The 23290-nt window shown below is 52.2% G+C and overlaps 1 protein-coding gene across 1 annotated transcript in view; it reads left to right on the top strand.

Moving 5' to 3' along the window:
* Positions 1-23290, top strand: part of PLXNA1 (plexin A1) — a 241253-nt gene that overhangs the window by 102961 nt on the left and 115002 nt on the right. Inside the window, exons 4-7 of the mRNA XM_077821410.1 lie at positions 2488-2588; positions 8217-8340; positions 9636-9789; positions 11376-11475. Of these exons, the coding sequence (XP_077677536.1) occupies positions 2488-2588; positions 8217-8340; positions 9636-9789; positions 11376-11475 (479 nt within the window). The remainder of the gene's footprint in view (positions 1-2487; positions 2589-8216; positions 8341-9635; positions 9790-11375; positions 11476-23290) is intronic.

Raw genomic sequence — 23290 nt, 5'->3', positions numbered from 1 at the left:
CAAGCAGAGGTGTCCTCACATAGTCCAGGAGTTTCCAGTCTCTCTTCCCCTTCTTAGCTACCAGCAGGGGAGCTCAGACTGTTACCCACAGGAGACTGTACATTAGGTATGGAAGGTTGTAGGGCTCTTTCCAACCGTGCCAGGTGACCTCCAGGTCATTGAGGACCAGATTAGGGGTGAACATCCTACCGACCCTGCTCCTTTTAAAATCTCCCCTCTTCCCTGCAGCTGCAGGGTTGGCATCTGGCCATTGTCCATCAGGGCTGTTAGCCTGTCACAGCTGTAACTTATGGAATGCTGCTGCTCTTTGGAACATCACTGGTGGCCGCAACAAGGAAGGCCATGGCTACGCTAGGAGCGCTGTACAGGTATTGGGATACCGATGTACCATACTGGCAAAGCGTTGCTCGTATAGCCGGAGCTAGACCGGCAAAGTTGCATTTTGTACCAGTATAGCGAAAGTCCCTCGCATGAGCTGAATGAGCTGTATGTAAAGAGCAGCTTAGCTGTATAACTGCGTCTACACTAGGGCCTCTGCCCGTCAGGGGTCCCACCTCTTCACACCCCTGGCTGACTGAGTTATGCCAGCAGAAGTCTGTAGTGAAGACAATGTTCCCTCTAAATTTTGACAGGCTGTGTGCGCAAAAAAACTTTCTTCTGTGCAAATTTTTGTGCTTCCGTGCAAATTGTTGTGCGTGTGGTGTTTCACCGGGTGCGCGGGGTTTAGGATCTGTGTGCGCGTGCACACATGCACAGCTTAGAGGGAACCGTGAGTGGAGACCTGGTCTAACTGTTGTCCCAACTGCAGGATTTTGCCCTGGAGTGATGGGGAGGGACAAAGATCCTGGGGAGGTTGTGGAATCCCCGTCACTGGAGGTTTTTGAGAACAGGTTGGACAAACACCTGTCAGGGATGATCTAGATTTGCTTGGTCCTGTCTCAGTGCAGGGGGCTGGACTTGATGACTTCCTGAGCTCGCTTCCAGCCCTACATTTCTATGATTCGATAATAAGGAGAGCGAAAGACAGGGACATCTGGCTTGGGAAGGAGCCAGGTCTGCAGCTCCTTGAAGCAGGGGGCAGCACTGGAGTTTTCCCAGGATAGGGCATTTGCGGTTCATGCGCACGAGTGCTTGGGATACAACCCTGATGCCCCCCATTGGTGTTTGTGGTCATGCTTATATGGGCTTCTTGAGGGACAAGAGGGAAGCTGTTTATAGAGTGAAATAACCTGCCGTCTAGTGGGCTCATGAGACTGCTATTCCTGGAGACCAGATTTCACCTTATTGACCCTTGAAGTCAATGCTCCCTGGGGGCATTAAGCACAAATAAATGCTCACCCAGGTCCTGCTGCTCTCTGCCTGAGACTGAGGGGAGGGCACACTGGCCAATCTGGTCTCAGCACTTGTAAAAATCAGGTGTCTAAACGTTGCCCCTTGACCCTAAATCTAGCTGCCTATCTCTGAAAGTCCTGCCCTAGGTATAGACACTGCCAGCTGAGGCTCAAGTCATGAGGCAAGCTGTAGTGTTAATAGACCCTCTAGGCCTTTATTAGGAGAGCCACCTCTGCTCAGAAGCTGGCCCCATGCACTGTTGCTGAGTATCTAACAGACACCCCCGCGTATGGGTAGGGGACACCTATAGCCCCCCAGGGAACTCCGAGGGCACCCTTCACCCAGGGTAGCCAGGCTGCGAGGCACCATGCTGCCTGTGTGCCCCAAGCTGTGGGACTCAGGGTACGGTGGAGTCAGCGAGGGCACCTGCTCACGTCATGTGCTCACCGTGGCCGCACGGATGGGAGGGAAAGGTTCTGTGTGTCCCCAGCCTCAAGAGCTTGTACAGGGGTGGAGACTGGGCTCCTCACCCCATTGCTGGATTCATAGGCACTGGGTTGTCTCTGGGGAGCACGGCATGAGATGAAAGCACAGGAGAAGGGTCTCTGCCTGCTGCCCCACTGCATCCATCCTCAGCCTCAAAGAAACACTCGGGGCACCTCATGTCTTCAGCTCTGGGCTCGAAACAAGCCTGGGGCTTGCCCCTATATTTTGTTAATCCCTTCATGTCCAAGGGTGGGGTTAACTGGGCATGGGATCCAGCAGCATGAGGGAAGTGTACCCTACAGCCCTCCCTTAATCATGGGCCTGAGCCACCGTCATCATAGTGCGACCCACCTTCCCTTCCTCCCTCGCTGTCACTCATTTCTGCCTTGTTCCTCCCCTCCCTGTCCCATTCCCCTCCTGCTCCCCAGTTACCCATTCCATCTGTCCTGCAGGATCCCTACATCTCCCCCATTCCCTTCTGTCCCCACTCTCTCCAGGCTCTGGTTCCATCTGCCCCCGATGCTGCCCCCACTCCGCCGAGCCCGGCCCCCTTTCCTGGTGTGTGTTGTGGGGCTCCCCAAGAGGTGGGTGGGTAGGAACAGGCTGGCCTGGGGCTTTCTGATGGGCATGTTCACAATCTACCTCTCTCTCTCTCTCTCCCCCCCCCAGGTGACACGAGTGCCCGTGGAGAGCTGTGAGCAATACAAGAGCTGTGCGCTGTGCCTGGGCTCCAGAGACCCCCACTGCGGCTGGTGTGTCCTCCATAACCTGTGAGTACGGCGGGCTCATGCTGGGTGTCTGTGCCCCAGCCCTGCACACCTGCCCTCTCTCCCCGGTCACCTGCCAGGCTGCCCAGGGCAAACCCTCATGGCTTCCCCTGAGCCCTTAGCCGGGGCCCAGCTGGGTCTCCCAGGACCAGCAAGGACATGAATCCCCGCCCCAACCCGGCATAACAGAGCCCTGTTTCGTTGGGCGCTGAGCGTGCTGTTGGATTTTTGTTACATGTCCTTCGTCTGTATGGGTTTGTACTGCTGCCCATCACCGTGGTATCTGAGTGCCTTCCACATTAAACAGATTGGATGCCACTCTGCTGCGCCTGCAGGGACTGACGGTAGGCCCTGCTAGAGCCAAGCGCAATACAGGCAGGGTCCGTGCCAGTGCCCATCGCTCCTCACCTGTCTTACTATCCTAGTCCAGGGCACTGTCCAGCCTCCCCCCATCCCATCCCATTCCCGTCCTGGGCCCCTCACACAGCTCAGCCAGGGCCTCTTAGTGCTGACCTGCAGCCTCCCGTTGTTCCCTCTCGGGTCCTCACCAGAGGTGCTGGCCAATTAGCCTTGCTTGGGTGGCTTCTCAAGGTGCTCTTGCTGAGATCTGTGTACGTGCTCAGCCCCTACAGCTGTGGTCAAACCCCAGTGAAAGGAAGAATAGCCCATCTCAGCAGATGTGACCCTCAGCTTCCTCTGCTGTGGGTGGTGTCGCCACCCACTGACTCCATGGAGCGTGTGGGTGCAGATGAGAGCCCTTCAGAGAGGGGCACTGGCTGTGGGGTTGGTTCCCCACCAATTTCCAGCTGGTGGCAGACCAGACTGGGAGATAAGGGCTCATCCGCCTTGCTTGTGCTGTCTCTCGCTGGCTTCTCTGGCTGCGCTGTGTCCCCTGGAAAGAAGTGAGGGTGATTGATGGCAGCCTGCTCCGAGTCGCCAGCCATCTAGCGCACAGAGGATTCTGAGTGTCAGATCTGCCGGGTAGCTAAGGATTAGACATGAAGCTTCCCTCCCTGACGGGCAGGAGCTTCCCATCCCCCTGCAGCACACATTTATGCAGGCCACATGGCAATGGAGAAGCTCGCCCTTGCTCAGCTGTTCCCCAGCCCTTCTGGGCATCCAGGGTGCTGCACTATCAGAGTCTGGATTGCCCCATTAGCCCTTTGGAGTCCAGGGCATTTCATCCCTGTGGTGACTTTCCCCTTTGTGACCAGATGTGGTTTGATGGTGGTTTGGAGCCTGGTGTGAATTGAGTTGCTGGGACTCAGCCCAGTCCTGAGCAGACCAGTGCCCATAGCACAAAGCTACCACCATGACAGGCACTAAGTCCCACCCTTGTGAATAGCCTCAGCAGAGCGGTCACAGACTGAGAGCCTTGGAGTCGCTCTACAGCACGGGTGGCAGAGGGCATGGGGAGAGCTTGTCCTGACGCTGACCATGGCCTCAGTCTCCTAGGCTGCCTCCAGCCAGGCCCGCCAGGGCAGCGGCGGGTGGGGGAGGTGGGGCTGGGGGTGGCGGAATTGCCCAGGGTCCCAGGAGATTTAAAAGGGCCCAGGGGCCGCCGGCAGTGCAGCAGGGCTAAGGCAGGCTTCCTGCCCGCCCTCGCTCCGCACTGATCCCGGAAGCAGCTGACATGTTCCTGCGGCCCCTGGAGAGGGGATCTCTGTGTACTGCCCTTCCCCCCAGCACCGACTCCGCAGCTGTCATTGGTCGGGAATTGCGGCCAATGGGAGCTGTAGGGGTGGTGCTTGTGGGCAGTGACGCACGGAGACCGGTGTTCCCTCTAATTTTTTACATCCATGTGCAGTTATATGCACCAATATGGGGGTGATGTGTGACATATCGGCGCACATAACAAAATTCATGTGGGTGGGGGTGGGGCTGAGGGGTTCGGAGTGTGGGAGGGGCTCAGGGTTGGAGAAGAGGGTTGGGGTGCAGGGTGTGTGTGGGAGGGCTCTGGCTGGGGGTGCGGGCTCTAGGGTGGTGCCAGGAATGAGGGGTTTGGGATCCAGGAGGGGTCTTATGGCTGGGGTGAGGGGGGATGAGGACTTCAGCTATGGGTGAAGGCTCTGGGGTGGGGCCGGGAATGAGAGGTTCTGGCTGCGGGAGGAGGCTCAGGGCTGGGAGAGAGGGTTGGGGGGTGAGGGGTGTAGGCTCTGGGTGGGGCCAGGGATGAGGGGTTTGGTGTACAGGCTGCCCCGTGGCTGTGATGGGGAGAGAGGACTCCCCCCAGCCCTTTCCTGCCGCAGCAGCTCGGGGCTGAAGGAGGGGCTCCTCTCCCCCAGCTGTGGCAAGTGTGGGGCTGGTCCGTGCTGAGGCTGGCGGGGAGGGGTGCCTCTCCCCGCCACAACAAGTCCATGCTGGGGGAGAAGTATCTCTTCCCGCCGCAGCTCATAGCCCCTGCATGGGGCTTAATAGACATGCAGTTTAGAGGGAACTTAGGCAGGGAGCCCTGGGCCTCCCGCCTAAGAGCTGCTGCCGGAAGGGGTGCCAGTTGCTTTTGGGAGCTGCCCGAGGTAAGCACCAACCCCCTGCCCCTTTCTGCACCCCAACCCCCTGCCCCAGCCCTGAGCCCACACCCAAACTCCCTCCTAGAGCCCACAGCCCCTCCCACACCCAAACTCCCTCCCGGAGCCTGCACCCCGCACCCCAACCCCCTGCCCCAGCCTGGTTAAAGTGAGTGAGGGTGGGGGAGAGCGAGCGATGGAGGGAGGGGGTATGGAGTGAGCAGGGGGCAGGGCCTCAGAGAAGGGGCGCGATAGGGGCATGGTTTCGGGGAAGGGGTGGGGCAGGGGGCAGAACAAAGGCCTTTGGGTCTGTGCGATTAGACAGTTGGGAACCCTGCCGGGTGGGCATGCAGAAGCCTTGGCTGTGCCGGAAGAGCACACCCAGCAGTGCAGGTGCAGCACCGCCCAAATGTCACGTGCACCACGTCTGCGGCTTGCGCGTGCCTGGGGCCCGTTGACTATTCTGCCCTGGGGCCCGGAACTGCTGTCCACGGGCCTGCCTCCAGCAACCTCTGCTCCTAGGAAATGTACAGGGGGGCTAAGCCTGTAGTGGGCGATGGACTCGGGGAGCTAATAGGAGCTGCCCGTCTCTTTATGCTGTGATGTTTACTCCGGTTTCTCTCACACATGCAAATGTGCCTGATTGCACTGTGCCATCTAGGCCAGAAGTACTGGAGCTAACCTCTCTGATACTCAGGCCTGTGGAAAGCAGGAGCTTTACCTCTGAGGCTCAGCACGAAGCCATTGTCGGTAGCCAAGGCAGCCGGCTCTGCTGTTGCACGTCGTGTGCTGGTGCAGCTTGGGGAGAGGCAGCGGGCACAGTCAGACCGGCATAGAGCCAAGGCCCCGTTGTGTGCCAGCGTCCTTAGCAGTGAAGGTGGGCTGCAAAGTGCAGGCGGCGGGTGAGAGACGCTGGAGAATAATCTCCTGCCTTTTGCACCATAGCGCCTCTCCCTTTGTGTGCACAGCCCAGCCAAAATGCAGCCCCTCAGGCATGGAGGGCAGCAGTCAGTGCTCAGTGGACAAAGCCCTGCTCTTTCTCAGTGTGCCCTGGGATCTTCAGTGTCCATGTGGAGCAGGCAGAAGCTCCGTGTCTCCACTCTGAAGGACCCACATGCAGTAACCTGCATGGAACCAAGTTGATTGGTTCTGGAGGGCAAAAGGCTGAGCTGAGCCTGTTGGGATTTGTCCCAGTGGCTGTGTGGGTAGCTGAGGCATTACACACTGAGCCTTAGTGTGGTGAGCCATCCCCTCACACTGTCAGCCAAGCTGTAGTGGGCCTGTGGGTGGGAGGGGTAGGCAAGAAGCAGAGGGAAATTGGGGAGGAGAGACCCAAACACGGGGTGTGGTGCAGTCCGAGGGAGCTTCTGCTGGATGGAGCCAGTGATCTCCTGGCTGGGGGCCTCACCCGGACCTTCCTTTTCCAGACTCGCTGGGCCTCATGCCGTCCAAGGGCCAAAACCTGACACCTCTCTCTCGATCCCCAGGGTAGATTTCAGGTCAGACCCAATAAGCTGGGCAATAGCTCCCCCAGCACGGGGACATCCCGCTGTGGTGCACATGTGGTCAGCCACAGACTCCTGTGGTTAGCAGTGATGCCGGCACAGCTGCCTGGATAGGCGGAGAGGCTAAACCACAGGGGCCCCTAACTCTGCCCTCCCTCCCCACCTGTGTCTGGCAGGAATCGAAGTCATAGTGTCGTTTCAGAGGCAAATCGCAGGCAGGCAGTCATCCCTCACCTGTACTTACTGCAGGGAGGGGGCGGTGTGAATGGGCTGTAATTTGCTCTGGACAGCTGGGAGGGAAGGCCTTTAACCTGGCAGCCAGGCTCCCAGACCTCAGCTCCATGTGCAGGAGGGGTGGCAAAATGGCATGGAAGGTAGAAAAACCAGCACAAAGTTTGGGGATTTTCTTTTGGGGGTTGGAATTGAAAAACACCTTGGAAGTGTGTCTCTCCCTGGCGAAGCTCTGCCTCTCTAGCCATGCAGGGCGTTTAATTAAACTCTGAGCTGCCATTTCCCTCCATGATCCCTTGCGGGGCGGGGGAGGATGGGACAGAGCATATTTCGGGGTCTCTGAGATACGGTGTGGCATTGGCGTCTGCTCAGGGGATAAATCACCCAGATTACCTCCAGGACCTTGAAATGTGTCCAGGCATTTCTTTTTCTTGTTGCCCTCCACTTAATTAGACTTTTTCCCATAATGCAATAATGTTGTTGCAGATAAAGGGAGGGGAAGCAAAGGGAAGTTCTTCGAACTCATTACGAGGAAGCAGTGCGTCTTGAAGGGGCTGCAGAGTGGGGGAATGGCCCCCAGGCCATGAGGGCTGGTTAATCCAGAGCTGCTTTCTTGATGTACTGTGGGGAAAGAAGCACTGAGAGCATAGAGGAAAGACGGGGGAGCTTCAGCATGTTCTGGAGGAGCTGGTAGTTACTGGTGCAAGGGGAGGGAGTAAGTTAGTGCACTATCCTCTGAAGACCTGAGCCCATAGCAGGGTGTAGGGTACAAGTGGAAAATAATTTCTCATGCCACCCCAGGCCACCACACAATTAGATGAGAGCACCATCAAAGAACTGGGGGAGAGGGTTAGAATATTCAGGGGCATGCTGCAGCGCTGGGTTGGGGTGCATTGGCAGAGCTGTGTGGTGTACCAGGGCTGGAGTAGCAAGGGATGATGCAGTGCTGGGTTGGGGTGCATCGGCAGAGTAGTGTGGTGTATCCATTCTAGAGTAGCAAGGAGTGCTGCAGTGCTGGGTTGGGATGCCTTGGAAGAGAGCCGTTGGAGGTACCCAGGGCTAGAGTAGCCAGGGATGCTGCCTGGTGGGTGTGATACATCCTGTCCAAACACCTGCTCTGGGATCGGTCGTAGTTGTTCAGGGTTTTAGGAGGGCTCCTGAGCCTGCCTCTCATGTGATGTCCATTCTCCATCCCACCCTGGTAAAGCTCTGACCTGTGAGTTTGCAGCATGCGGGTCCTCTAGTCTTGGCCGGCCTCTGAGCTCTGTGTAAAGCTCAGTGTAGCAGTAATTCCCTGTGACTGGCCCTCCCACAGGTTTGGGTGGTGCTTAGCTCTGAGCTCGGGGGATTCTCCTTGTCCTCACTATGGCTGTTTTATCCCTCTGCAGCTGCTCGCGGAAGGACCGATGTGAGCGGGCTGATGAGCCTCAGCGCTTTGCCTCGGACCTGCGCCAGTGCGTCCAGCTCACCGTCCAGCCCAAGAACATATCGGTCACCATGTCCGAGGTCTCGGTAAGCTGCTCAGCCTGGGGGTGTTTAAGCGTCATTCGTGCTAGCTTCATTCTGGTGCTGTGGCAAAGTGAAGGCAACAATTTGCAATAAAAATGCAGTATCGAACAAATAGAAAAAAGGGTAAATAGATAGCGATCAATTATAAATTACAAATTCTGAAATCCAGAAAATTGATAAGGGAAGCTAAAGACAGGGAAAAATCCATTGCTGGCAGGACTAGGGATAATAAGGATCTCTTTAAGTATATCAGTAACAAAAGAAATCCTGGAGGTAGTAAAATTGTTAATAATGATGCAGAAAAGGCAGAACTGTTCAATAAATCGTTCTGTTCTGTTTTTGGAAAGAAGCAGGATGATGTACTCGTATCACATGAGGTTGATGAAGTACTTTCCAGTCCATTAGTAACTAATGAGGCTGTTAAATAACATCTACTAGGGATAAGCATTTTTAAATCGGCAGACCCAGTTAACTGGCACCTAGGAGCTGGCTAACGAGATATCTGGCTCACTGATGTTAGAGTTTAATAAATCTCTGTTAATATAGAGGGAGATTCCAGAAGACTGAAGGAATGCTCATGTGTCAATATTCAGAAAGGGCTGTTGTGATGGCCTGCTTCACTACAGGCTGCTTAGCTTGACATCAGTCCTGGGCAAAGTAATGGAAAAATTGATATGGGATTCAACTGATAAAGAGTTAAAGGATAGGAATATAATTAATGCCGGTCAACATAGTTTTATGGAAAATAGGTCTTGGGGAACAAACTTGAATTGAGTCTTTGATCAGATTGCACGTTTGGTTGACAAAGGTAACCGTGTAGATGTAATGTACATAGATTTTATAAGGCATTTGATTTCCTGTGTCTGAATGGGTTACCTAGGGAGGTGGTGGAAACTCCATCCTTAGAGGTTTTTAAGGCCCAGCTTGACAAAGCCTTGGCTGGGATGATGTAGTTGAGGTTTGTCCTGCTTTGAGCAGGGGGTTGGACTAGATGACCTCCTGAGGTCTCTTCTAACCCTAACCTTCTATGATTCTATGCAGGAGATCAGACTAGATGATCTAATGGTCCCTTCTGGCCTTACACTCTCTGAATCTCACCTCCTTCCTTGCCCCCTGGTTTTCAGGAATGGGCAAGTGTTTGCTTACGGACTGGGGGCTGGGCTTCCCTGCTGGATTTCGGGGATCATATGGGTACTGTTCCTGGCCTGGCCTGTTGGCTGGGCTTGGTCTGGTTGATCATTAACGAGTTCCTCTTATTAGCTGATTCTCTGTGTGATATTTCTCCCTCCTTTCCCCAGCTGGTTCTGCAGGCCTGGAACGTCCCAGATCTCTCTGCCGGGGTGAACTGCTCCTTTGAAGATTTCACGGAGTCCGAGAGCCGCATTGAAGACGGGAGGATCTACTGTAGCTCTCCATCTGCAAAGGATGTTATTCCCATCACCAGGGGCAGGGGTGAGTTTAGGAACCACACTTGGTCCATGTCACCTTTGCAGTGGCTGCCTGACATACCTTGCAGGACCTTCCCATGGAAGCCACATGCAGAGAAGAGCTGGGTTGGCCACCAACCTTTCCCGTATGACTTAGTTCTGCACTTACCACAGAGTTGTAGACCTAGAAGGCAGCGAGGAGTCATGAATATGTGGAATAGTTTGATGGCAGCTCAGCCATTCCCAGCCTGTATATTTTAAACTTGCATTAAAAGCCCTGGCTCTTTCTAGCTATCTATAGCATAAATGTGTGTGACATCCCCCCTCTCTGCCTCCAGATAGAGGAGAGGAGCACAGTGTGTCAATACACATGTGGTCAGGGTGTGGGCATTCAGGCATGCCCTGTTGCAACACATACACCCCACCCCTGCCCCCTGGATGAAATGAGCAGGGCTGTAGTCTCCCCAGGAGAGCAGTGCAGAGGCCCTATCTTTTGAGTCATTTAAAGCTGGCTTGGACCAGACATGAGGGAATGCCCTGTCAGGATCAGTCCTGCATTGGCCCTGGGGAGATGGTTGGGTGAGCGTAGCAGCTCTTTTCCATGTCCAGCGGTGTTGATGCTGTGGTGCTGGATGTGCAGCAAGGGAGAGGCTGTTTCTGTTCTCTGCGCCCTTGTATGTGCATGTAACTGGGATCCCAAATTCCAGCAGCCACCTGTCTCCGGGATAGAGCTGTGAGTCAGGGGCACATTCCAGTGACACTGCTGGGGGAGGTTAGGAGCAGGCCAAATTTCAGTGAGTGGCATGGTGACCTGGGACAAGGGGTCACAACGCCAGTGAGATTTGGCCCAGCCACTCCTCCTTCTGGGCCAAATGGTGTAGTGACCTGTTACACAGAGAGTCTGTTCCTGTATAGCTGGACGCAGGGGCGTCTGCCAAGAACTCGGCTCCTGGAGGCGCTGGTTAATATGCTGTGTGGGTAAGAGAGGGGAGACTGCAGTTAAAAAGGGGGTAGATGCTTCATTGTGCTCTGCCCTCACCCTCTTCTGCTTCTTGGGCACAGCTGCCTGTAGATGGCCCGAGCGTCTGACTGCCAGTCTAGCACTGTGGTACCCTACAGGGCTCTGTGGCACCTCATTCCTTAGCACTGGAGCATTTTCCAAACAGGCTGATTTTGCAGTAGACTCCACTAGACTCTTGCGCTGGTTTAGACTCTTCCAGTATCTGGTTTGGGTGCCCTCCTCAGCCCCTCACCTTGCTGCTACCATAAACACAATCCAGGGTATGTGCCCCTCCGATCCCTCCCCTTCCCTCTCCCCCACCCCCCCGACCTGCCAGCTCCGCACAGAGCAACCTTGCCTGTCCTCTGAACCCTGCCAGCCAATCAGGAGGCTTCCTAAAGGAGAGCCCTCCCTTTTTATCTCAATAACTGGGTGATTTTGTTAGCTATTTGGGGTTAATTGGGATCGCTTCGTGCCTCAGTCAACCCCCACACAGGCCTCCATCGCTCCCTGCTGAGCCATGTGTTCGGTTCCATAGGTCTCTCTCTGATCCATGTCCTTTCTGCCCGTGGCCCCTCTCTGAACAGTGCATAAACCTTGTTCCCTTGCAGGCGACAAGCGGGTGGTGAAGCTCTACCTGAAATCCAAGGAGACTGGGAAGAAGTTTGCTGCTGTGGATTTCATTTTCTACAACTGCAGCGTCCATCAGTCGTAAGTGACCTGGGCTGCGTGAGTGCGTTCTGGGGAGGGGTCAGAGTAGGGCATGAGAGATGGAGAGAGGCAGAGGCAGCTAGGGAGAGATGCCAGCTATGCACCTAAGAAACGTGTGTAGACAGGCCCAGAGGGTGCTAACTGTGTGCTATGGCTCACTGAGATTTGGGGTAGGATTGTTGGTGATCTAAGCCATCTGGTCTTCCCCTTACGTTTGGTGTAGCGAAGGGGCAAGGACTGGGCCAGGGCCCCTGAGACCAGGGGAAACCTCTGAACAGTCATGCTTTATAAATCCATCCCATCCTTGTTGTGCAGCTAAGAGAGAGGGAGTGGGAGTCCATTCCTGCTGCTTCTCCAAGAGAATTGTTTGCAAAGTCCCAGTCAGATACACCTGTGCAATCTCGCAGAAGGCCGTTGTGCTGCATAGGTGGCACTCAAGACAGTGGGGAGTCTGTGAAGGCATAACTTGGCCCGCAGAACTGGGAAGGGAAGAGCCCAAAAGTGTGACATTCTGAGCCTACGATGAGTTTGCAGGACTGGCAATTGGATAGCCCCCCGCACCCAGCCAGTTTCTTTACTTGTAAACGGAGCACTGGGACCTGGAAGCAGGTGTGAGATGCTAAACGTGGAGCCACACAGTGCCTCTTTTCTACAGTCGCTGCTCACAGCGGAAGCTCATTTGAAAACTAGGATTTTCTTTTTGGAAAGCTTTGGAAGAAACAGGAACGAGATGGATACTTACCAGAATGCAGACTCCTTAGCAATTCCTGTGACTCAAACTCCTCTTTCAGGGGCCAAGCATCTTGTTACTCCTCCGAACAGTTAACATGCAGGGCAGGAATGACTTGGCTGTGCAGAACTCATGAAATCCTGCGTTTTCCTCAGGCTGTTGGATGGCAGGTTGGGACGTTCCTGCAAGGCTGAATGGAACATCCTACGTATGGTGGGGCATTTGCCCAAGAGTTTTCTAAGTGGAAGTAACTGTGGATTAGCTTTCTATCCAGACTTTTTTGGGACCTTCTTTCAGTGTGGATCTACGGGGTGTTTGAGCCATGCTTGTGATAAAATATGTGGACTATTGGGATATGCAGTGATGGCTGGTATACCCCATGCTTAGATAGTATGAATGGTAGAATCATAGAATATCAGGGTTGGAAGGGACCTCAGGAGGGCATCTAGTCCAACCCCCTGCTCAAAGCAGGACCAATCCCCAACTAAATCATCCCAGCCAGGGCTTTGTCAAGCCTGACCTTCAAAACCTCAAAGGAAGGAGATTCCACCACCTCCCTAGGCAACCCATTTCAGTGCTTCACCACCCTCTTCCTGAAAAAGTTTTTCCTAATATCCAACCTAAATCTCCACCACTGCAACTTGAGACCATTACTCCTCGTTCTGTCATCTGGTACCACTGAGAACAGTCTAGATCCATCCTCTTCAGAACCTCCTTTCAGGTAGTTGAAAGCAGCTATCAAATCCCCCCTCATTCTTCTCTTCCACAGACTAAACAATCCCAGTTCCCTCAGCCTCTCCTCATAAGTCATATGGCAATAAGTGTAGTATGCAAACTTTAGTTAGAGAAGAGTCTGGTGTGTATTTGGGCGAAAAATTCAGAGGTCAAGAATGTGCGTGGTTCTGTTCTGCCAGAAACCATGTATTCAAGAGACGGTGATCAATGATTCCAGCAGAGTGAATGTCTGACAATGTGTATTGGAAAGTTTCCTGCAGAAGAGTTTAGCTCCAAATCAAAGGGGCAGCCTGGAGCTCTGCTACAAAAAGCCTCTTCAAAGACAATTCATCAAACAAGCTGAGTTTTCAACTTCGATCAGGGGAAAAGCAGTTGAGATGTCTGTATCCAAGCGGAATTGGGAAGGGTCTCTGGGGCCTAGAGGCTGGCATCAGAGCAGAGCAGTCAGGACTGTGAGGTGAACAGTGGAGGTTGTGACGTACAGACAGGAATGCTACCTCCAAGTGTTTTGTGTTGGGGAGGTGAGGCTGGTCCCGTGTCTGGCAATTTGGTACCACCTGCCACTTCTTCAGAGAGCAGATCTTTTCTCCCTTGCAGAGCGAGGGGGGGAAGAGAGTTTTGAACTGGACTTTCTCTCTCACCTTGACCCAAGAAAAGAGCTCTGTCTCCTTTCGTGTCATGAGATTTCAGTAACGTTAGTCAGCTTGTGCTGGGGAAAGTTGCATGTCATTATTTTGCAAATTTAAAAAGCAGGTGTGATTTAAAAAAATAAATCAGTAAAAGAAACAAGACTTTTAACTACAAGTGGCATCAACTATGGCCAGATTGGGGGCCCATCGTCTTGATCTAGAGGGTAAAGATGCTGAGGAAAGTGGATTTTATTTTATGGGCATGACGTAGAAATAAAAACCCGTAACAAAAATCCCTGCCTGATTTATTACCAGGTTGAGGTTTGATTTTGGATGCATTATTTAAAAAGGCTAATTATGGATGCATTAATATTTATGGTCTCTGGGTTGGAGCTGATAGAAAAGTCCTTGTTCAAGGCTGTTGAACATTTTTATTATTTTCTTTACGTCAAGGATTTTAGAGTTTGGAGGCAATTTTAATTGTGTGCCCTGCAGTCAAGTCATAGCCAAAGAACATGACAGTATCCAGGGTGATGCAATACATTTAAATACCATTTGCAGACAGGTGGCTTTAATGGATCTCTTCAGAGTTAATAGCCTTTTGGATCCAGGTTTCATATTTTGCAGAGGAAAATCTATAGGTCAGCCTGATAAATTCTGTATTAGGAACAATGTGCTTTTCCACGAGGTTAATGTTTTTCCTGTCTGGTTTTCTGATCACCATGTATTATGTTTTACTTTTACATTTGGGCAGCTTCACTTAGGTCAGGAGACAAGGGCCTGAGCGTTGAATCATTCCTCTGCTTGAGGATGAAAGGTTTGAGAGATTTTCAAATCGTTATAGAAGGACAGAAGAATTGTGGGACAGCTGAAATTGGAGTAGTTAAAGGGAAGTCAAATGAAGATCCACCAATTTACACCAGTGGAAATACTGGCCCAGTGTGTTCTCAGCAGAGCTCTGGAAAGGCACCCACAAAATTTGCAGCTAAAATCCATTTGCAGATCGTGGGTCTGGTCCTGCCATGTGTGGAGAGCCTTTGATTCCTGTTGCCACACATGAACTGGGCTCTCTGTGCATTTTCAAAGGACCCTGGGAATCTTGGTCTGGCTGCAGGGGAGACTCGGGTAGGGGAACAGTATGTTACCTCCCCTCCTTTTTATTTTTAAGGGACCACAATGAAAATGAATCATCAGTAGTCAAAGATGAGTTTAAAATACCTTGTTTAAAAAGTCTCTCCTGTGAATGTATCTTTGAGAGAGCAACCTAAGGGGACTCTATCCTATTTCTTTCTGATTTATCATCTTAGGGCTTTGTACTTCCAACCAGCATCCTAGACATGGGCTCCTCCCCCCGATAGATTAGCATCAATGAATTTCATTGGCATTTCTCCTTTTCCTGGTTATAGGGAGCTCTGCTTTGGGAGCTTAGAAAGTCTTTCCCTGCATTACTGCTAATCACCTCAGGTGATGACAGCAGAAAGAATTTTAAGCAATCTCTTTTACTTTTCCGCTTTGCTGCTGCTTGTTTTACTTTTTGGACCTCCTCAGCTTGGGGGAAGGGAAACCTCAGGCTGGTTACTTGCACTTTCTATTTCTGGTGGGTTGTGTTTTCTGTTTCTCCAGCAGAGCGCGGCCATGCTGGGTTTTCCGATAGCCCAGGGGAATGTTGAAATCAACAACCACAAAAGGCTGTTTATATTGAAAGCTTTTTAAAAAAAATCCATGAGTACACTTCAACTGGTGTTAGGTTTTTGTAAATTGCCTCTCCTCCCCCTCTCTTACGTTCCTTTCCAACATTTGCAACCTAAATCTCTTGATGCCAGCTACAATTTTCATAAACGGTTAGCGTTTTACAGTGCTCAACTTTAGATGCCATAAAAGGGACTGGTTTTCAGAGGGGGGATGAAAATCAGGCCCTTTAAGGTGTCTCAAGTCGGGTACCAAAATCACTTGGAAAATCTTGTCACAACTCTCTTCAAGGAGGAGGTGAGATCTTGATCTCGCATCTGGATGGCATTCAGTCCTCTATCTCTTGTAATTTCCTCTGGTGCGGGCACTCCCTTGGTGATGTAGGCAGGCATAATGGCTCGGTGTCACTGTCCCCACACAATCTGTGGCACAGGAGTATGCTATGGAGCGGGTCCGGGTGGGAAGAGGCGTGTTGGGGCTGGAGGGCTTGTGCGAGCGTCCCAGCTATTCTGGGCTGCAGAGCAGCCTATATATATAGCTGTGGGAAGTTGCCATAAGGTAGAACAGCCGGTAGTGCAGCTTTAATGTGTGCGCACGTCTGGGCTTAGAGTTTTGCCACTTGCCCACTGCTATCCGGAGCTGGGTCTCTTGCAAGGTGCAGGTGGGAATCAGAGCCCTTGTTTCCAGTGTAACTGCTGCATTACAGCATCACCAGGAAAGCAGACCTTGTCCTGAGCATCGTCAGGCTTGAATTAAAATAGAAACTAGCTCGGTTTGCTTGAAAACAAGTCAGTTTGCATTAGTGACAAAGATAATGCGCCTTGTTCCTGATTTCCGTAGTAACCTCTTGCAAGTGAAGGACACTGATAAGGAGACAGGTAGGGGATTCTCAGTAATGGCCCCTTTTGGGAAGCTATGGATTTCCATGCTCCAATTAACAAACAGGAACTGGGAGAGTCTTGGAGTCCTCCTGGTAAATCCAAGATGGGAGGAGGAGGGGGTTAGAACTCTCTTTTATAAATGCCCCCATGAGTTAATCTGTTTTGACCTCATCAATATTTTCGAAACCTGCTTTGAGAAGGGAGAGAGTTGTGACAGAGCCTCGCAATGATTCTCTCTTCGCTCTGCTTTGCAGAGAGAGGAATCACCGTGACACTAGGAATTGGAGGCCTATAGCACCTCTCAATACAGATTATCCAGTTCTCACTGAAGTGCTGTTGACTGCTGACAGGGTTGCCCCACAGCTGATTTTTCAAGGCCAGCCCTGTGTGACATCTAGCAGATGCGCGGAGAAGAATCTAGTCTCTTTCCTTTCCGAAAAAGCTGCGGCAAGACGACCCAGACTCCTGTTTGTTAAGCCTAGATTAGCACCAAGGGTTTGCCTGTGTACTTTTTCCATGTGCTGGGCACGTCTGCCGTTCTACCTATAGTGACTAGATAAGGCTGAACTTTTTCCTGAAATGCCCTGGGGGAGGCCTTTGGTTAAGAGGTAGCTACTTAGTGCTCTCAGTGTGACGTCTGAGGCCTAGAGCAAGCTGTCCCGAGCCCAGGGCTCTGTGTGTTTTCACTAAAACTCTGGCTGAGAAACGTACAGAGTAACACTGGGCTCTGTTGTACTCCCTCGTACCATGCACATTTCGGCATGGAAAAGGGATTTAGCAACTTCTATGACAACGATTTCTCCTCCCTTACCCTGGCTCACGAGGAGGAGACTCAATGGGTGGTGCGATCCGTTTATGGAGAAGAGCTGGGCTGTGGGGGGACATATATCAGCTTTGTAGAGAACAGAGTGACAAAATGTATAGCTCCAGGCTGTAGTCTCCTTCTGGGGTCTTTCCTCTGCAGTGGGGATTGTCCTTAAAGTGTGTGTGTGTGTGTGTGGGGGTGTCTTTGGGGCAGCCATCAACTGTGGGAGCCCTGTCAGCATACTTATATTTGAGCCATGCTTCGTGGAGCAGTAGAGACCCAGAGCTGATGCAGAGACACCCCCCCACCCCCGCACCAATGGTAGGGGCTTCCCACTGACCCTGGAATTCATGTGAATCCATTGGGTTTTTGGCTGGCCATGCAGGCTGGTCTTTAGGTCAGGGGTGCAAACTCTCCCCCCACCGTGATGGGATGATTGGGTAGGAATTTCCGCAGGGAGAACCTAGTGTAGGTTCCTTCCCTGCTTGCCCTGCCACTTGAGGGTTTTCTGTCCCGATCAGGTGCACACCCTTTAAAGGCTACTCCAGCTGCTTTGCTAATCCAGTTAGTCATTCTGTGTCCAAACGTATGCAGATGACAGGGCACTCCTTGTAAGCGTTAACCCCCCCCCCCCCCAGGTGTTCTTCAGGAAATTGAGTCCTCTTTAGAGATAAAGACATTATGCTAGGTCCCTTACCCTTATCAACTTGAATAGAGACGGTGTTCTCTGGCTACCTAGATGAGTGAGAAATCTGCCTTGAAAGTGAGTTGAGAATTCCAGAGTGGGAGAGAAAGAGAGATCAATATAGGAACACACTTCTGAAGGGAGAACTCATCTGAACTTAGACGTCTAGGAGGGGGGAAATAATAGATATGAGAGTGGGAGGGTACTGGTGGGAGGGCTGGCTTGTAGGATCACAGGAACTGCCAGACTGGATCAGAGTAGGGGCCATCCTTAAGAGCGTAAGAACGGTCATACTGGGTCAGACCAAAGGTCCATCTAGCTCAGTATCCTGTCTTCCGATAGTGGCCAGTGCCAGGTGCCCCACAGGGAATGAACAGAACAGGTAATCATCAGGCAATCCATCCTCTGTCGCCCATTCCCAGCTTCTGGCAAACAGAGGTTAGGGACATCATCCAGTCCAGTGTCCTAACTCTGTTTCCCAGGGACATGCAGTCCCAGCTGCTTCAGAGGAAAGTGAAAGAGACCTCGCTTGTGGACAACCCAAACAGATCTGTTCCTAGTATTTCTTTGGGGGGTGGTTTCCCCCCTCTGGAATCTCTTGGTCAGAACTTCCATTGTGGCATCTCTCTGAAGTCTTGAGCCAGGACCGGAGGGACTCTGGGGACAGGGTGGGGGGAAGTTTAAGGGACATGGGGGCTAGTTCCTCAGTTTCTTCATTTTGATAAACTATGCAAAACTTTTGGTTTTTAGTAGAAGTTTGTTCAAACTCACATAGGCACCTGTGCAGAGATGAATCCATTACAAAGCAGCAGCCCCACTTGCATGGAAACTAACTCTTTCCATTGGCACAGGGGAACAGAGAATGTCAGATGGCATAGGGAGCATAGCTGTAGCCATGTCGGTCCCAGGATATTCGAAAGACAAGGTGCGGGAGGTCAGATCTTTTATGGTGCCAACTTCTGTGGGTGAGAGAGACAAGCTCTTGAGCTCTGTGTAAGCTCAGAAGCTTGTCTCTCTCGCCCACAGAAGCTGGTCCCATAAAAGTTCAAATGGTGATAGGGTACCTGATCTAGATGGATGGCAGGATTTTGGAAAGTCACTGCAGGGAACTTTATTGATGGGAGTGGGATGGCACTTTGGATTGGGGAAATCACGCCTGGGCTCATACCCGCCCATCCGCTGTGTAGTTCCTGTATGCGAGACAATGCCATCAGGTGTTGGCATAGAAAACAAGGAGGCCCAGAGCTCTGCCCTAGGTGGCCCTAAGCACCATCAGTGGTCAATAACTGAACCCCTTAATATCCCCTAGCAAAGCTGTTCGTTCTTGGAGCCTCCACCACACCGGCCGTGTGAGCTCCCCCTGTTGCTTGTGTGGCAGCAGACTGCCCATAAACCCCCTACCCCCAGAACGAGGACAACGTCTGGGGTGATGCTGGTGCACAAAGAAGGAAGCGAAGCAAAGGAAGCTGGTTTCGTTTCTGCTCCGCTAGCCCTGTGGGACAGGGGGAGGGGGGTCGGAGTTGGTGTTCGTCCCTTGTGGAAGCAGGAAAATACATTTTATTTATAAAGCTTCTTTGAGGGCATCACAAACAAGAGGCCCAAACAATACAGAAATGGCTGAGCAACTGTAACTCTACTACAGCTGCAGTCGGGCGTCCTTCTAACTTCAGGCATGTGAATGCTGCTGCGGTTGAATAGAGCAGCCCTGTCGCACAGGTCAGGCTTTTGTTATAAGTCTCCATTAGGCAAATGGGATTTTAATGCATTGCTTCAGGGGCCGGGTGCTGCATGGCAGTCTAAGGAAGGCAGGGGCTGGGCTCGCTGCTAGCCTGTGAATCACTGCCGCTCCTGCTCACTGCACAGATTCTTCCAGGCTCCTCCTCCCGCTGTTGCCTTTTTCCTTCTTTCTTCTATAGCTTAAAACTTAGGAAAGTGTCGGGCTGTTGGTAGTTGCTAGAGCCAGGTGTAGCATGGACAGGTGTCGTACAAACTGTCCTAGCTCTGCTCGTGCTCCGCTGTCCAGACCTTTGGTCCCCCTGCTATCCTGGTCCCAGACTTCCCACATGATTCTGCCTATGCCCTGCAATTCAGATGCGCTTGGTGCTTTACAAAACAAGTACAGATCATGTCCCTGTCCTGCAGATCGTATAACTTTAGGGCCTGATTCTGCAACTTTTGTCCCAGTGAGTAGCATTAACTTATGTGAGCAATCCTACTGCCTCCAACAGGACTGTTATGCTACTTGTTTGGAGTAAGGGATGCAGAATCAGGGCCTGAGTTAAACCAACAACAAGATGAGGAGCTGGGGGGACACAGCGGTGTAGGGAGGACAAAGGCAAGGTCGATAAGTTCCCTGGGAGAATAATGTGCACATCTTGAAGTGAGCTGTAGCTCACGAAAGCTTATGCTCAAATAAATTGGTTAGTCTCTAAGGTGCCACAAGTACTCCTTTTCTTTTTGCGAATACAGAGTAACACAGCTGTTACTCTGAACCTTGAGGTTTCTTTTTTTAAATCTAAGGCTTTGGTTGAAAGGCCTCCTTGAAGCTGCGACTTTTCAGAGGGGACTGTGAGAATGGGAGGGAGGAGGTGTAGTGAGCAGGGTCAGGAGGGAGACATGGAGCAGCACGAACGAAGGTGTAGAGGTGAGTTCAAAGAGGCATCCAAAGAGGTGGGTTGGGTTGAGCAAAGAGAGTGGCATGGGTGTAAAGGAGGTGAGAGCCAGCCTGCAGCACTCCTTGCTCTTCCTGTCCTAGGTCTCTCTTGTACCCTGGTGGGTACGAAGAGGGCTGGCAGTTGGTGACGTGGACAGAAGTCTGCCACAGACTAGCAGGAGACTGCCCAAGGTCGTGGGGTTCTGTGGAGGGAATGTCATCAACCCACTGATGACTTCTCCCTGTAACTTTAGCGCCCTTGTGGGCAAGATGGAGTCTGCTCTGCAGGCAGCTCTGGCCAAGCGACGGCGCACACAGGAATGCAGCAGGAAAAATCCCTTCCACCCCAGGGGCACCTGTTCCAAATCCCCCAGAGTGAACACACACACCCACAGGAAAAGTACAATGGCTATAACAAAGGGAGATATTTATTTACAGAGGGATGAGAGGAGAAAAACAACAAGGGGAAATGTAGGGGGAGCAGCAGAACAGGGTTGCATCCAAACCAAGGCCCCACAGGCCCAGTGGCAGCACAGTCCGAGAGGGCAGACTCTGAGCAATATGTCTGCACACACAGTTCAGGAGACCTGAGCAAAGTTCCAGTTCAGTGCTGAGTCTTGGGTGCTCCTGGTCGTCTTCGGCTCCACTGAACTTTTCCCAACAAACCCCTCCAGTGCCCTCTTCTGCCGCTCTCTGCAAAGCCACACAGAGCGACTACCTCTCCACTTAACTAGCTACAGCCTCCCTCCTTATTCCCAATGTAGAGTCACAAGCCCCAGTACTCAAAACCCCATGCAGCTCTGGGCAGCAGTGATGCTGGGTCCAGCTCCAGCCTGTCCTTCTCGGGCAATTCCTCCCTGGCACAGTGCTCCTCCTGGCTCCTGTCCTGGGGTGTCCCCGTTCGGCCACCCTGTCCTTCCCAGGCTTCAGGCAGGTTCTCTGCTGCTTCACTTTTTGAGGGCCTGCGGGCTGCAGCCCTTCTCTCCCTCTCCCTCCTCCAGAGCCCCACCTGGAGTTTCCCTCCTTTCTCTCAGTGCTCCTCCTCCCCGCTTAGGAAAAAGATTTAAAGGAGCCATGCTCGCTAAACCCCAAGGGGTTACACCCCTATCACAGGCCCCCTCACAGCACCCCCCATCAGTGTGTTCTGGAAGCAAAGCTCAAGGAGCTTGCAACGCAATCCCCCCTCCCTCTCTGCTGCCACTCCAAATGTAGGCTATAATGGAATCTAATATTTCTAAGGATGTATCTTTCATCCCGAGATATGGTCTTAAAAGTAGCTCGGGGGATCTGAGGAAGTCAGAGGGAGCTGCTATGCGTATGCAGATGCTGTTTCCATCAGCACAGATCATGTATATAATTTTCCTTTCCAGTGAATCTCTCTTGTTCTCTATGTGCTTGTAATAGAACTTGCCCCCTCCTCCCCTCGCCTCCCATGGTTTGCTCTGTGTCCTTCCTCCAGGGCTGGCTTCTGTAGAAATCACTGCTCCAGGCAATGCTCCACACCAGCAGGGCTTCCTCCTAGCACCTCGCATGAAAGAGCCCAGACTGCTCATGTCAAACACCTGCCTCTTCCTTTCTCTCACTTTCGGGGAGCACCTTTGGCCACCTTCACCCTGCATCTTCCTTCCCTCCCTCCCACTCTCTACTTGTTTCCCCGATCAGGCTTACCTCCCCCGCTATGGATTCTTGTTTTATTTTCTGCCTTCCCCTCTCTGCACAGAGCGCTTAAGAGCTCTTGGTGCCATAAGCTGGAGATCAGAGAAGCAAATGGATTTGTGCTCCAGGCCATGCACCTGCCAGTATAATGGCAAGATGCACTCCGTGCCTGGGGATAAGAGCAAGTGAAGGTGAATGAGGAAGGATGCCACCCATCGGACTCGATGGAAAGACTCCTGTTGCTTCGCTAGGCTTGGACCAGGCCCTGGGACAGAAGGAAGACGGCCATGGGGACTTGAGCTGCCCACTTCTAAACTGGCTGAATGTCTCACCAGGAAACTGTCTCCTGATGTTTCGATCCACAAGTTCTCGGACTGGGCTCTGTGGAGCTGATTGTGTCCTAGCTGGGATTTCAGGAGTGATGCTTTCTACTCGCTATAGCCTTCTCCACATGGCCTGGTGATTCTCCTGTGGTTTCCAGAAACTTCCTTTACTCACTAACCTCAAACACCTGCCTGCACTGCCGCCTGGTGCTCCTGTATCAGGTGTTTCTTTTGTGAATTTGCTCAGGGTTGAATTTACACAATGACCCCAAAATTGGAAGGAAAGCAGCCCAGCTGTGCCGTCACCTAGCGGGGGCAGCAGGCCATGAGTGGAGATTCTGGCCTCAGACCCAAGACTCAGTGTCCACCACTCAATGCTGCTCACTCCACCTCTCTTTCTGCAAGGCTTTGTGTTTATTAGGGTGATCCTCATTGTCTGCAGACCTCACTGCTCTTTCTCTAGGTGCGGGACCTACAGCCATGACGCACCCCAGCCCATTGTGACCCCCTTAGAGGTTCCAGGGAAGACCGTGGACATGGATTGTTTCATGACTATGAGCTCCTTGGGACAGGGATCTTTTTGTTCTGTTTGTACAGCACCTGGCACAGTGGGGCCCTGGTCTATGGCTCAGGCTCCTAGGAGCTACAGTAATACAAATAATAAATCATCATCATAATGCTCAGAGACTCTTAGGAGGCAAGGAGGGAGGGAGTGTGACTGGAAACTCTGCTAGTCTGCTTCCTGGTGATTGCCCCCAATGAACCCAATCCTTCAGGGTAGGGGGTTTTTTTTGCCTAACTTGAGGTCTTTGCTGAGTTTGTCTCCACTCATGTCCACCACTTGGAGGAGGCAGGAGAAATTGCTGGTGAATTAGTCATGGGTAACATGGCGGTTGAGCTGGTCGGGGCTCTGCGCCTGCGTTCGGGTCTGTACTGTGGCTCCAACATAGTTTCCAGCCTGGTTTGGTTGGTTGCAGAACAGGTGCAATAGGGGGAGTTGCTGTCTGCCCCAATGCTTAAAGTTTAAGG

Source organism: Eretmochelys imbricata, chromosome 7, assembly GCF_965152235.1.
Source record: "Eretmochelys imbricata isolate rEreImb1 chromosome 7, rEreImb1.hap1, whole genome shotgun sequence".
Classification (NCBI taxonomy): domain Eukaryota; kingdom Metazoa; phylum Chordata; order Testudines; family Cheloniidae; genus Eretmochelys; species Eretmochelys imbricata.
This window is presented reverse-complemented; position numbering and strand designations above follow the sequence as displayed.